The 16,178-nt window shown below is 37.0% G+C and overlaps 1 protein-coding gene across 8 annotated transcripts in view; it reads left to right on the forward strand.

The window, feature by feature from the left end:
• The window catches only part of RBBP8 (RB binding protein 8, endonuclease), a 94,253-nt gene that overhangs the window by 46,763 nt on the left and 31,312 nt on the right, over nucleotides 1-16,178 (forward strand). For all 8 annotated transcript variants that reach the window (XM_031003568.3, XM_031003566.2, XM_031003569.3 and 5 more), the window contains 4 exon segments: nucleotides 6,231-6,406; nucleotides 8,902-9,006; nucleotides 13,255-13,352; nucleotides 14,968-15,080. In XM_031003568.3, coding sequence (XP_030859428.2) covers nucleotides 6,231-6,406; nucleotides 8,902-9,006; nucleotides 13,255-13,352; nucleotides 14,968-15,080 — 492 coding nt within the window.

Genomic DNA, 16,178 nt, shown 5'->3' on the forward strand with positions numbered 1-16,178 from the left:
CTTATATACTATTTTTGAAAACTTAGGATTCAGGATAATCCTAATGGCGTTATAGCGTTCCTAAAGATCCTGTTGCGTTTAAGTAGACATCTACAAAAACTTCAGTAAAACTATGTAGATGTAACATTATTTTGGCTTAGAATAGTTATTTTTGTATGAACACATCTCACAAGTAGAATTATCATTCTTACTGGTATACTTTTAGGATAATGGATATCCAGTAGAATTCTGATATTCCTCCCATGTGATTGGTCTACTGAATACTGATAGCCAAAGGGAATTTTGAGGAGAGATAATAGTCAGATGAGGAAAGGAACCTATGAGATCAGACTGATGTTATAAAATGTTTATAAGAAAATGTCAACACTTTCTAATTTTAATAACGCTGTATAATGAAGAGAGAACACAGGACACAGATCCACAATCTGTTACATAGAATTCCAAAACCCAAAAGGTTATTTTTGAAATGTTGTTCACAACCTAACCTCACTGCAATGGCAGAATGCTGTTTATAGTCTTTATCCCACTTCATGTGAGTATTCATATGTTTTGCTGTGAAAATATCAATGTGTTTGATTACAGGATGATGCTTCAGACTCCACTGGAGCTGTTATGTAATTATGTATATATGTTCTGTATTACTTTCATTTTTTAAAAAAAATGTGAATTTGGAATCCCGTCTGGTTCCAAGGATTTTAGATAAGTGATTGTTGACCTACATTAATTTATGTGAAGTGATTATGTATGTACGTAGCTTATGGTATTTTGAACACATCAGCCTTGATCTTTATGAGTACCAAAGGGATGAGATACCAAGTGTGTAGAAGTTAACACAGAATTAGATAGACGATTGCCTCAAAAACCAATGTGTATAAGTTAGGTTGAAACTATATCGTGTCATTTGCTTGGTAGAAATATGAATTCTAATTAGTTTAGAATTTATTTTTAGTGTTCTCAAGCACATACATTTTTCCTGTTGGAATTCAAATTTTAGAAAAGAAGTAAAGGCTAAAGTTTGAAATTACAGGAAAGAGTAATCATATAGATGAGCTTAAGGCATGTATGTTTATTTAGGACATGCTTAGTCAAAAGAGCATAGGAGATGATCTGATTGTGTCTTTTATTCTCTTCTGAAATATAAGATAGTTGTGATTCTCATGAACCAACTTCTTTTGTAGCTTGGTCGCAGAGAAATTGCATTTTGCTCAGCAGTTTTGTTTTGTTTTGTTTTGTTTTTAAAAAAGCAAGTATCATCTTGTAAAGGCAACCTAATTTTCTCTGATGACCTAAACCACTGTCATATTATGCTATTTGTGCCTGAAATTTCCCAGAACTTTAGAAGAAAATATTATTTGACTTCTGCTTGTTAAATGCAGTAACTCTAACTCTTCTGAGCTAGTTTTGATGTTACAGATGGCTTATATGGTAGGGCAGTTATTAGTGACACCGAAATTATTCAGTAAAATTTTGCCACTATAAAGTTAAAAATGTGTATAAAGCTAGGTATTGAGGTCATCATTCTCTTCGTTTTAGAAAATAGATGTGATGGGTCAGTGAAAGTCAAGGGAGTCTATACACATAAGAGTTCAAAGGACTGTAGAACTCATTGCATTCAACCCTCTTCTAAATTGAATTCCTTATACAGCTTCTTTAACAAATAGCTATTGTTTGAACACGTCTAGTAGAAGTTTACTGTTTCCCAAGCCTATTTACATTTAGTGAGACAAAATTATTAGAAAATTCTAAGTTTATAGAAATTACACTGCTTATAAGTTATACTTCTTGATTATGACTGCCTCCCGGGACCATCTTAAGCAAGTCTATTCTCCTGTGCTACTTGACGACTCTTTTGATACATGAAGACAGCTATCATGGCCCTCCTGAGTCTTGTTTTCTCTAGAGTAAATATCCTCTGTTCATTAACTGTGGCATTAAATATCCTCTGTTCATTCATGTGGCATTACTTCAACTCTTCAAACTGTGAATTTTTAAAAATGTTTTAGTTTGTCAATATCTGAATTAAGAAATCAATATTCTAGGTATAGCCTGATCAGTGGAGCAGTACTGCCACCTCCCCTACAATGGCTATAACGTTACTTCGTTAAGTTTAAATTATGTTTTAACTGGAAATGTAAGTTCTTCAGAGTAGAAAAGGAAAAAAGCTGAATATTTAAAACTTTTTTACAGACTCATGAAGGGAAACCCCAGATCCATGATTATAGGTCTTTGGGGAAGAAACCAACTAAAACAGTTTTGACAGGAGTTTAAGAGGGAGCAGGGGTCCACAAATCAAACAGCTCAAGTCATCAGAAGGAAAAGTAAAAGGAGGACAAGTGTGCATAATTAATTTAACCAAAAGCTGTGGCGTGAACTCTTTCTCTCAGAAAATCAGTGAGACTAGTGTTTTAAAGGATGAACTTGGTTAACATATGGAGTTTTGTTTTTTCCTTTTATGACAAAGGAAGACAAAGCCAGCACTCATTTACTTAGTTTGGGCACCTCTAGTTAGAGCTAGTTTTGTTTTTTTTTTTGTTTTTTCCTTTTGTGATCCCAGATTCTTCCACATTGACTCTGCCAGGAAATCAATTGCTTCTCGTGACTCATTCATGTTTCAGGTTGAATTTTTATGACTAATAGGCAAGCAGGCTGTGACGTGATTAGTTAAAGCTAGGTCAGATAGATTTCACACTCCATTAATTTATAAGCCTTTCTCATGTGACTTTAACTTACTGTTTTTCCAGAATAAGAAAATTACAGGAAGAGATTAAAAATTAGATATCAGATCTATTGCACAGAATGGTGACTTAATAATGATTGTATATTTCAGAACTGCCAAGTAGATTTTAAATGTTTTTACTACAAAAAAAAGATAAGTATGTGAAGTGATAGATGTTAATTAGCTTGATTTAATCATTCTACACTGTAAACATGTATCAAAACATTTTGTTGAACCCAGTAAGTAGATACAATTATTATTTGTCAATTAAAAATAAAATTTGGCTGGGCACAGTGGCTCATGCCTGTAGTCTCAGCACTTTGGGAGGCCAAGGTGGGCAGATCACTTGAGGTGAGGAGTTTGAGACAGCCTGGGCAACATGGTAAAACCCTGTCTCCATTAAAAATACAAAAAACTAGCCAGGTGTGGTTGCACACGCAGCTGTAGTCCCAGCTACTCAGGAGGCTGAGACACAAGAATCACTTGAACCTGGCAGAGGTTGCAGTGCGCTGAGATTGCACCACTGCACTCCAGCCTGGGCAACAGAAGGAGACTCCGTCTCAAAAACATAAAATAAAATTTTAAATAATTTTATGTTTATTTTATTTTATGTTTATGTTTATTTTATTTAAAATTTAAAAAATTTTAAATAATTAGACATTAGCTCTAAAGATTGTTCCTTGGTATAAAATGTAGGATTAAAGCCTACAAATAATATTGGTATCATTCAGGAAATTAAAGTGTAAATCTTTGTTGGGAAAAAATTAGTCTTTGTCTTCTAATTAGTGTTTCTTAAAAATCTCTGTTGGTCATAGTTCATACAGTTCTCACTATATAAGCTTTTATTTGGAAATAGTATTGCAAGTTGATACGAGTCTAATAGGACAGACTGATTTGGTCATGTAAAGCCTAGATGTCTGACAGACTGGTAACAATTGGTTGGCAAATAAGGTCAGTAATGGTTTGACATGGGAAAGTCAATTAACTTTATTTTTACTCAACATTCACAATTCAATTCAAACCCAATCTTTCAGTTACAGTTGATCCTGAATTGAGTTGGGCAAGAACATATGCCTACATTCACACAAATTTATTCTCTAGTGGAATCTGGGAATGTCTCATATTCACTCAACAAATGTTTATGCCATACCTACTATATGTCTACTGTGGTAGGCTCTTGTGATTCATCAGTGAACCAAAGATCCCATCCTCTTAGAACTTATATTCTAACAGGTGAGCAATAGATACAATAAATAAATTGCAGCTGGGCGCCGTGGTTCATGGCTGTAATCTCAGCACTTTGGGAGGCCAAGACGGGTGGATCACTTGAGGTTAGGAGTTTGGGACCAGCCTGGCCAACATGGTGAAACCCTGTCTCTACTAAAAATACAAAAATTAGCCAGGCATGGTGTTGCACGCCTGTAATCCCACCTACTCAGGAGGCTGAGGCACGAGAATCACTACAACCCAGGAGGCAGAGGTTGTAGTGAGCCAAGATTGGACCACTGCACTCCAGCCTGGGCAATAGAGCAAGACTCAGACAATGGGTAAATAAAAATGAGTAAATTGCATACTATGTTAAAGAGCAGTAAATGCTGTGGATAAAGTTTATAGAGCAGAATAACAGGGAACAGGAGTACTAGGCTGTGTGAAGGGAGGTTGCAATTTTAAACGGTAAAATTCCAGCAGACTTGAAGGAGATTAGAGAGATAATTAGCTATGTAGGTATCTGGGGATGAGCGTTCCAAGCAGGTGGAACAATTGGAGCAAAGAACCTAAGGTGGGAGTATGCTTGGTGTGTTTGGGGAACCTCAAGGAAGAGAGTGTGGCAGAAGTAGAGTATAATAGGAAAAAAGGTCAGAGAGGAAATATGGGAGGGGCACCATCAGGTCATGTAGGATCTTCATGGATCAAAGGACTTTGGCTTGTGTTCTCAGTGAAATGAGCAGATGTGACAGGGTTTTCATGAGATTTCATCCATATGACTTAAGTCTTTTTGGGGTTTTTTTTTTTTTTTTGGAGACAGGGTCTCACTGTGTTGCTGAGGCTGGAGTGGAGTGGCATGATCATAGCTCACTGCAGCCTCGACTTCCTGGGCTCAAGCAACCCTCCCACCTCACCCTCCCAAGTGGCTGAGACTACAGGTGTGTGCCACCACGCCTGGCAAATTTTTTAATATATTTGCATGTAGCAATAGGGTTTTGCCTGGGCCTCCCAAAGTGCTGGAATTGTAGGTGTGAGCCACTAAGCCTGGCCCAACTTATGTCTTTTTTTTTTTTTTTTTTTTTGAGACGGAGTCTTGCTCTGTTGCCGAGGCTGGAGTGCAGTGGCGCGATCTCAGCTCACTGCAAGCTCCGACTCCTGGGTTCACGCCATTCTCCTGCCTCAGTCTCCCGGGTAGCTGGGACTACAGGCACCTGCCACCACACCCGACTACTTTTTTGTATTTTTAGTAGAGACAGGGTTTCACCGTGTTAGCCAGGATGGTCTCGATCTCCTGACCCTGTGATCTGCCCGCCTCAGCCTCCCAAAGTGCTGGGATTACACGTGTGAGCCACCGCGCCCGGCCCCAACTTATCTCTTAATAGGACTCTTGTGACTGTTGTTGAGAGTAGACTATAAGGGGGCCTAGATAAAAGCAGTAACAGAAACTCAAATTTTGAAGCCTTCTTGTAGACTATGGATAACACATTTGGTTAACAATGTGTTGTTAGGGTCTGACTGCTGAGATTTAAATCCTGACTCTGTTACTATTTTAGTAAATGACTTCTGTATCTTCATTTCCTCATTTGTAAAATGAAAGTAGTAATACCTCACAGAGTTGTGATAATTAAACTCATAATTTAAATAGTGCCGGGCAATGTAAACACATAACAAAAATTGGTTGTTATCATTGTTAGTGTTCTCATCCTGTATTTGTCAAGCATGCTAATTCTACTACCACGATGTTTAACGTTCTTTCCTTTCCATATGTACTTAAAATATTCTAGTTCAGACCGCAGACAGAGCGGCTTGCCTGGACTATTATAGCCACTAATTGATTTCCTTGCCTCCTGTCCTTCTGTCCCAATCTTGCACAATACTGTTAGATTGTCACATTATATCCAATCTCTAAAACCTTAATTTCTTTCCTCTTGCTTTCTACAGTATGTGCACATTGAGCTCATGGCTCTCGTTCATGTAATTCCAGCTTTCCCTTCTCCAACATAAGTACACAGCACTACATGCCTTTCCTCAGACTGTGGGTTCTCTCCTGATCTTGTCTGCAATTTGAAATACTTTTAATTTCACCTGAAGTGCTATTGACTATACTTTCTACTTCACTTCTCACATAGTATTCCCCACTGGGTACTGTAATCATTCGTGTACTTATCTACTTAGGTTTGGAACATTAGATGCAAGGGATTACATCCCTTAGAGCTTCATGTTTGTGTTCTACTATAACTCCATGCCATGTAGTAAATGTTTTAATACTCATTGAATTGATTTTCTTTCCATTGTCATTCTTCTCTAGGAATGATCAACAGCATCAAGCAGCTGAGCTTGAATGTGAGGAAGACGTTATTCCAGATTCACCGATAACAGCCTTCTCATTTTCTGGCGTTAACCGGCTACGAAGAAAGGAGAACCCCCATGTCCGATACATAGAACAAACACATACTAAATTGGAGCACTCTGTGTGTGCAAATGGTAAGAGTTGGAGTTGTCTTTTAGTTCTCTGGTTTTGTAAACCAGTGTTCATCTACTAGTTTTTATGTTATTCAATCTAGTGATAAGAAGATAGTCACTATTCTGGTATCCCATGGTACAACTATGAGTTTAACTTCTATTTGTAAAGTGACTGAGAAGGCATTTTCTGCCTGTGTTATGTATAGATACGTGTCATCTATATGACATGTAAATATACCATATTTTATAAATGTAGTAAATAGTTTCTTTTTTCTTTTTATTTTAAAAATATTCCTATGTGTATATATCCAAGTGGGATAGAAGGAAAAAGGAAAGGAACTTAATGTTAATTTCTACCTCCTGTGTACCAGGTATTATGCTGAGTGATTTGCATGTATTATTGCTATGTTTTAATTCTCGTAACAGGCTTGTGAGATAACTATCAGCTCTTTTGTTTTATAGATGAGGAAAGATATGTTTAGAAAGGTTAAATAACTCACTCAAGGTCAGCTATTATGTAGATGAGTCAAAATTCAAATACAGATCTTCTTAGCTCTGAACTTTCCTACTCTCCAGGTCTTGCCACATGGGTACTCCTGCCATTGGAGCTGTCTGTAACTGGCTATTTTTATTTGTTGTAATTTGTAGGAGTTAGTGATAATCAAGAAATGGTGTTATAATGTGTCCACTTTGTGGCTTTTCAGTGACATGTTTCTAATTCCAGCCTAGTTTATCATTTCTGCTAAATGCTTTAAAACTGTCTTTTCACATAGTCCCAAAATTTGTTATGTGCCATGATACAAGTATTACTTTTAGTATTAATCTAAAGCAAACAGTAAAGACTTTAATTTTTAACCTAAACTATTTGCAACAAGGAAAGCATGGGAGGCGGGGGATATATACGTACTACTATATTTGTATAATACAAATAAATTGTTGACAGTAAATATGCCTTTAAACAAATAAGCAGATCTTATTCTTAGATGTTGGAACATTGACAGTTTTCCCCCACTTTATAAGCGTTTGTATCACCATCTAGTGGAAAACAAAAGAACTGTTAAAAATCCTACACTTAAATAGGAGCTAAGTTAAAATGTAAAATCATAGATCTAAAATGAATATCCGTTGACCTTTAAGTTTGCTATCAGACAGGACATGAATCATTAAAGATAATCACTGCATAATTTACATCAGGTTTAAATTCACAAATAAGAATATCTAGAAAACAGTTCCATATTAGGAAAGTCTTTTGTAACCAATATAAATGCTTCTGGTTTATTTCTTCTTTGTATGAAAGCAGCATGTAACTATTTAGAAATTTAATTCACTTGCTTTAACCTTGTTCTGATCATTTTTTACTTGGAATCTGAAATTTGGTTTTAAGATGTACGATAACCTTGAGCCATACAAATGATTTTAAAATAATTTTAAGGCCGGGCACGGTGGGTCACACCTGTAATCCCAGCACTTTGGGAGGCCAAGGTGGGTGGATCACGAGGTCAGGAGATCGAGACCATCCTGGCTAACATGGTGAAACCCTGTATGTACTAAAAATATAAAAAATTAGCTGGGCGTGGTGGCACACGCGTGCAGTCCCAGCTACTTGAGAGGCTGAAGCAGGAGAATCGCTTGAACCCTGGAGGCGGAGGTTGCAGTGAGCCGAGATCATGCCACTGCACTCCAGCCTGGGCGACAGAGCGAGACTCCATCTCAAAAATAATAATAATAATAATAATAATTTTAAATGCTTTAATGACTAGTCCTGTTTTCTAACTTCCCTTGCTTGCTTATTTTAAGGTTTATAATGCTTTTTAATATTACTCTCAAGTTATAAATAGTAAAACCATTTCACTTTACCTTGTCCTTATTTTGGTTTTCTTTGAACTAAATCTTTAAATATTGGAGTGATTTCTGATAAAGCATGCTTCAGAGTTTCCTTCCCGAAAATAGAAACTCTAAAACAAAGATCATGGAGATAAATGATATAGTATACATTAGATTGATTGATCATTTGTTTATTGATTGATTATTTGAGATAGGGTCTCACTCTGTCATCCAGGGTGGAGTACTGTGGTGTGATCTGTAGCTTACTACAGCCTGGAACTTTTAGGCTCAAGAGATCCTCCTGCCTCAGCCTCCCAAGGTGCTGAGATTACAGTCATGAGCCACTGTGCCCAGCCCAGTATACCTTTTTAAATTAACCTGCTGATTTGTAACAAATATAAAAAGAAAAGTAACACTAAAATGTTACTAATCTAGGCAATTTGGATTAGAAGAAGCTGTCTGTTCTAGTCCCCTCTCTCCCAATGTCTTAACTTAAACAGCTTTGTTTCTTAGTGAAATTAAAGGAGCTTACTTCTTAGAATGTGATAATTATGTCAATAAAACAGTACTTATATTGTATTTAAATACAGATAATACATAAAAATTTTAAATATGAATAAATAAAAATAATTTGATAATACTTTTCATCATCATTGTTTATTGTGTAATCTCTTATTTTTTTCTCCCCTTAGAATTGAGAAAAGTTTCCACGTCTTCAACTCATCCACAACATAATCCTAATGAAAATGAAATTCTAGTAGCTGACACTTATGACCAAAGTCAATCTCCAGTGGCCAGTAAGCAAGATACTGAGATTACTTTACAAGTTTAAAATTGTGGTTATTGGTGGGTAACAGTGACCCACAGTCTAACTTAGACAATATTTTAAAGGTATTTTCCATATAATTTTGTTTATATTACTAGTTTACTATATTTTTCATATTGGAAAGTAATGTTATCCTATTCATATAAATATCCCTAATCATATTAATATAAATTACTAATAATTTTAAGTAAAGAAGGCTTTACTGTGATTTACTTATTTGTTCAACAAATGTTGAAGCATCTATTGTATACCAGGCACTGAATAAAACAAAGCCCTTGTCCTCATGGAGCTTATGATCTAGTTGAGGGAGAAACAAAATTTATGTCAGATAGAAGCAAGTGCTCTGAAGAAAAGTAAAGCAGGGTAAGAAGGGATATTAGAAAGCCTCACTTGTAAAGTGATGTTTGCATAGGGACTGAGGGAGGGAAGTGAGTCACGTGGCTATCTGGGAGAAGGGCACCCAGGCAGAGAAATTAGCAAGCCCGGAGGCTTTGCAGTGAAGATGCCATTTGGTTTGTTTGAGGAACATTAAGAAACCCTGTGTGGCTGGAGCAGAGTGAGTAACGGGGAGATTGGTTTGGACAACAGGAAAAATAGAGTTACCATTTACTGAGATGGAAAAGACTGGGAGCCGCAGGTGTATAGGTTGGGGCGGGGGTGGGTAGAAATTAGAAGTTTGGTTTCGGGAATATTCTATTTGAAATGCAAACTCAACATTCAGGTAGAGTTTGGATTCATGAGTAGATGTGAGTTAGAATTTAGAGAAGTTGAGGATGGAGACACATATGGAAGTCATCAGCAGGTAGATGGCATCTAAGCCATGAAACTAGATGAGATTACCAAGCAAGTGGTAATAGATGGGGATGAGAAGAAGTCCAAGTATTGAGCCTTGGGGAACTTCATTATGTAAAGCCATGATTTTCAACTTTTCTTTTGTTGAACAACCCCCACCCCAGCATTTTTAGACATTTCCCCCCTCCCCCCAGTCCCTTCCCTGCTGGAATTTTATTACTGCAGATCTACTGTATATCTGTTTAGGTGATACATGTATGCATGTATGTCTGTGCTTTATACGTAGTAAGGTTTTTTTTGCTCCCCCCTGCCCCGAACCATTTTTCACCCCCTTAGAGAAAATACTGTAGCTGTTGAGGTTGCAAAAATGAGTAGGAACCAACAAAACAGAGAAGGAGCTGCCAATGAGATAGGAAAACTAAAAATGATGTCCTTTAAGCCAAGTGGAGAGAGGACGAAGGGGTGATCAACTGTGTTTAACAATGCTAATAAGTCAAGTAAGATGAAGACTTCTTAGAATTGACCATGAGATTTGGTTGCATGGAAATCATTGAGTGTTAAACTAGTAACATGATAAAAATTGTTAAGGTGTAATGGTGACCATATGAGATCTGTCTCATGTTCAAAGGAAACTAAGGACAGAGAAAGTGGAAAGAGCACACACAAACAAGTACTCCCAAGACATTTTGAAGTAAAGAGGAGGAGAGAACAGGACAGTGGCTAAAGAAGAACATGGGTCAAGGGAGGATTTTTTTCAAGATGGAATATTATAGCATGATCAGCATTTATTTATGTTGATAGGATGATCAAGTAAATAGGAGAAAATTAATAATTCTGGAGAAAGAGGGAACAATTGCTACATCCTTAAAAAGGTCAGAGGAGACGAGATCCAGAGCCCAGTTGGGAGGGTTGGTCAAGGTTAATCACTTATTCATTTTATAATAGTGTAAAAGTTACATTCTGAAAGCTACAAATCATTTTATATTAATGTGTGTCTGTTTATCTGTCCATGAGTATGTGTGCATGTGCATGGAGGCTCAGGGTCCAGCAAAGGGTGCTAGGGATACAACACAGAGGGTGGCAGATCCTTGCTTCTCAGCTCTCTAGAACCAATTCTCTTCTGCTGCTGCCAGGTCTTTGCTCCATTATTTGTCCTATCTTCCTTATACAGTATCTGCAGCTTCTCTGCTGGCTTATTCTTAAGTATATACACATATATGTTATCTTCCATCTTTAAAAAATAATCCCCCTTTTAATAATCTCCACCTTTAGCTACAGCTTCTCTTCAGAGGTGAAAAAGTATTAATAGTCTATGCTCAATATCTCTACTTTACTAATTCCCATTCACTCCAACTCACTGTAATATGGATTCTATTCCCCAACCCCCACCTGCAAGAGAGGAAGAGAGAGCAAGAAAGAGGGACAGGGGAGGGAAGGAGGGAAGGGAGGAGAGAGAAAAGTGCTAGAGGAGTGGGGTACAGGGGAAGGTAGGGAGGGAGACTTACAGGGATTGAAGAGAGGAGAATGCATTCACAAACCCTTTCTCACTCCTTACACTGGAACTGATTCTGACTGTAAACGTCATCAGTGTTGCTCTTCTCCAAAATATATGGTACTGTACCTGTTCTATTTCTGTCTCTCTATTTATTTATTTATTTATTTATTTATTTATTTATTTATTTATTGAGACGGGGTCTGTCCCTGTCACCCAGGCTGGAGTGCAGTGGCACAAACACAGCTCACTGCAGCCTCAACCTCCCAGGCTCAAGTGATCCTCCCACCTCAGCCCCTCAAGTAGCTGAGACTACAGGCACACACCACCATGTCTGGCTGATATTTGTATTTTTGTAGAACAGTGTTTCACCATGTTGCCAAGGCTGGTCTCGCTCTCCTAGTCTCAAGCAGGCTCCACCCGCTTCAGCCTGCCAGTGTTGGGATTACAGGCATGAACCACTGTACCCGGCTTCACTTTCTATCTCTTCCTGGAGGAATGTCACCTACAGTCAGTAGTCTTCTCTGACTCATACACTAATAAATCCCAAACCTGTATCTCTGTCTGACTTTTTTCCTGGTTTCCCAACCAATGTATCTACCTGCTGTTGGATACCTCTACAGGGATATCCTTCAACTTCAGCATGTCTGCAGTTGACAGTTAACCTGTCAAACCAACTCTTCATCCTTGCATTTGCAATCTCAGTGAATGACACTATACATGCGTCTTTGAGTCATCCTAGATTTCTGCTTCATCTGTTTTTGCTAAACAGCCTCTAAATCTTACTGATTCCACCTCCTGCATATCTGTTTTACATATTCTTCCGTGCCCCTATTATACTAGTTTAGGCTACTAGCATCTCTCATCAAGACAACATGTTCTAGTAATCTAATTAGTCCTCTTGCCTATTAGTGATTGCTTCTTGCCTAATGAGTGTGTCACAGCCACTAATACCTTTTCAGCCCACACATTGCATTTGTTTTATTTAAAACTCTTAGATACCTCTTCATTGTCTACAGGATAAATTTGAAACTCCTTAGCATAACCTGACCCCTAACCAACCTAACTGGGTTCATGTCCTACTCCCATCTTCTGTAGTTTGACTTCTAGCAGTCAAACCACGCGTAGTTCCCTGAACAAGCAATTTTGTTTCACTTTCTAGACCCTTAATTATACCTAGAATTCTACTTTCTGTCCCCAGTCCAGTTAACTTGCCATATTCTTCCTTCTCTCGAGTCAGCTTAGGCATCACTTGTAACTTTCCTTGATTTCCCAAAAGAGATTTAGGAGTCCTTATTCTATGTTTAAATCACCCCTTTTATGTACCTTTATTATAATGTTTATCACATTCTATTGCAGTTCTCTTTTTACCTTTCAACTGTATAAGCTCCTTGAGAACAAGAACTTTTTCTTTTCATCTACTGCTTAGCACAATACCTGGAACATAATAAGTGCTCCATAAATATTTGAGTTAACCTTTATAAAATACTAGAACATAGGTGATTTATGAATATGTGTTAGCTTAACCTGAAACATGCAGCACTGACAACCTCTCCTACAAAGTATGTTTTCATGAAAGATAGCGTATGGTTTGATATTCATGCTGTAACATAAGTCACAATAATTCCACTGTAAATCCATTTTAAGATTTTTTTCCCCAGTGGCAATAAGAAAAATTATCTACCTATTGCATTCAGTTCATTTAGGAAAAACATAAAATTTACTTAAAAATTTTAGCACGCATAGACCTGCAACTTATTGCCATTTATGGTAGGTATTTTGGACTTTTTGCACAGAATTTTAAAATGTTTCTAGTGCCATCTTATGAAGTGTGAGCCTTTTCCTTCCTCTTTTGTCATTTTAATGTGTCTAGCTTCTACAGTTTTGTAAAATTGGTTTTATTATTTATTAAAATGGTTTATTATTTATTCTTAGAAGCACATGGAACAAGCAGCTATACCCCTGATAAGTCATCTTTTAATTTAGCTACAGTTGTTGCTGAAACACTTGGACTTGGTGTTCAAGAAGAATCTGTAAGTAATTGTTTAGTTTGGCAATAACATGAATTAATTTTATGTCTTTTTAGGTCAGTTCTTAGAGAATTAAGCAAGAGAATTGTTTTATCTAAAGATCTTGGGTAAAGGCCTGAAACAAAACTTTACGTTGTTAGAAAGTCCTATTTCTGTTGTCCAGCCCAGCAGTCTCAGAAATCTAGAATCTAGAATTCTTGGGATATGGGTTGAGTCAAAATTTAGGGGAGTAATTATGGCATAGAGATTTTGTCAACTTTCTTCCCTTCCCCCTCTCATGCCCCCTCCCTGCCCTCATCTAAGAGAAGACCTAAACCTTTAGGTTGATTTCAGAATTGTTGTTTTGTTTTGTTTTGTTTTTTAGAGATAGGGTCTCATTGTGTTGCCCAGGGTGGAGTGCAGTGGCTATTCACAGACACAGTCATGGAGCCCTATAGCTTCAAACTCCTGGCCTCAAGTGATCCTCCCATCTCAGCCTCCCAAATAGCTGGGACTACAGACATATACCATTATGCCTAGCTAATTTTGTTTGTTGAGATGGGGGTCTCAGCTGTGTTGCCCAGACTGATCTCAAACACTTGGCCTCAAGAGATCCTCCTGCTTCAGCCTCTCAAAGTGTTGAGATTACAGGTGTGAGTCACCACATCCAGCTGTACTCTTACTAAGTTGTCTTGCTGTTGAATTTCTAAAAATTGAATTAGTTTTTCATTATATATAGATTTTTTTGTCCTTTCTAGTTTTAAATTCATTCTTAAATGATAATGGGTAGTTTTTAACCTTTGAACTTTGAATGTGTTTTAATAGTTTCTAATTCCCCCCTACCCATAAACCTGGCAAGTCACAGCTTAGACACCAAATAGATTAAGGGAGCTGAAATCTAATGACTTGCTGCTTAACGTGTGATCCATGGGCCAATAGCATCTCCATCAGTTTTGAAGTTTGGTAGAGATGCAGAATCTCAGACCTACTGAACTTGCATTTTAACAAAATCTCCAGTTGACTTGTATGCATGTTAAAGATTGAGAAGCACTGTTCTCTAAAGGATTATTTTAAATTCATCTCCTATCAGTATGAATAGTTATCTCTATTCCCTTCCCCGCATCTTAATGTTGTTTTTTGGAATTGGAGTTTTATATACAAGGAGTAGAATATACTTGTGTAAAACATTGAGGCTTTTCTCTTTAAACTTAAAATGTGCTTCATATTTTTCATTGTGGTGAAATTAACATAACAAATTAATTATTTTGAAGTGTACAACTCAGTGATATTTAGTACATTCATAATATTATGCAGCTATCACTTCTATCCAGTTCCAAAGCATTTTTATCACCTTCAAAGAAAACCTCATACCCATTAATCATGTATCCCCATTCTCCTCCCCTCATTCTTCCACCTCCCACTTGCATCCTCTGGCAACTTCCAATCTGCTTTCTGTCCCTAGAGATTTACCTATTCTGAATATTTAATATAAATGGAATCATACATTATGTGGCCTTTGTCCAGTTTCTTAGTATATTTTTGAGGTTCATCTACATCATAACATATATCAGTACTTCATCCCTTTTTAAGAATGAACAAATCCCATTACATGGATGTGCTTCATATTTCACTCTTGAAGGAAACTCAAGGTCCCATGAGCCCCCTTGGTGATGAGCTCTACCACTGTCTGGAAGGAAATCACAAGAAACAGCCTTTTGAGGAATCTACAAGAAATACTGAAGATAGTTTAAGGTAATTAAGGGCATGTTGGTGAAAACTTATAAGCTATTGGTGAGATCCCATTACAATGAATTTCATATAATTAAGCCATTTCTCTCCTTCAACATATAGTTTGTTATTGTGGTTATATAAATGTTTACTTTAAAAATTGTCTCCCTAGTTTCTGACTAATTGAGAGCTTTTTTGCATTACAGTAGAAAGGTGGATATCATTTTTAGCTACTTTCTGTGTTTCTGTCAAGCAGTACTTGTTGCCAGTACTTGTCACTCTGCTCCTTTAAAGAGCCAGTCATCCCTTCGGGGTTTATATTTCCCAAAACTGGATGTTCCACAAAATGCATCTAGAAGCTTGGATGAGCTTCCAAGATTGTGTTGCATCTCATTTTTACTAATTTCAGAATACCTGTTAACTAATAATACAGCCATTCCATGATATCAGTGGGGGATTAGTTATAGGATCCCCTCCCCCATGGATACCAAAATCCAAAGATGCTCAAGTCCATTACATAAAATGGCCATCATTATTGCATATAACGTGTGCATATCCTCCTGTATATTTTATGTAATTTCCAGATTATTTATAATACCTAATACAATGCCTACATATCAATCCATTTGCAAAGATTCAACATAGTACTTGGCACATGGAAAATTCAAGTTTTGCCTTTTGGAATGTTGTGAAATTTGGATTTTTTACCCAAATTATTTTCTAGCCATATGGCTGAATCTACAGATACAGAACCCACAGATAAGGAGGGCCACTGTACCTGTATTTATATAGCATTTTGCTTTTTAAAAGAGCTTTCGGTTTTCAGATATATAGATATCTATCTATCTATATATGTATATCACAGTCTGTCATCTTAGTAACTGATTAAAGTAGATTTTGTTACCCTCATTTTTTGGTTTATTTTACGGATTACAAAAATACAGCTCCAAAAAGGTTAAATGTCTTGTTTAAGGCCACATAGCTATTAAGTGGTAGAGCCAGAGATCTTACCCAGCCCACATCTTCAAACTTACTGCTCTTTCTACGCATATTTCCTCTGCTAGAGACAGGCTGAATCTTAATTTATGTTCAATTCTGTAGTGTAAGAATTTTGTTTCTTGG

This window comes from Gorilla gorilla, chromosome 17, assembly GCF_029281585.2.
Source record: "Gorilla gorilla gorilla isolate KB3781 chromosome 17, NHGRI_mGorGor1-v2.1_pri, whole genome shotgun sequence".
NCBI classification, from domain to species: Eukaryota; Metazoa; Chordata; class Mammalia; order Primates; family Hominidae; genus Gorilla; species Gorilla gorilla.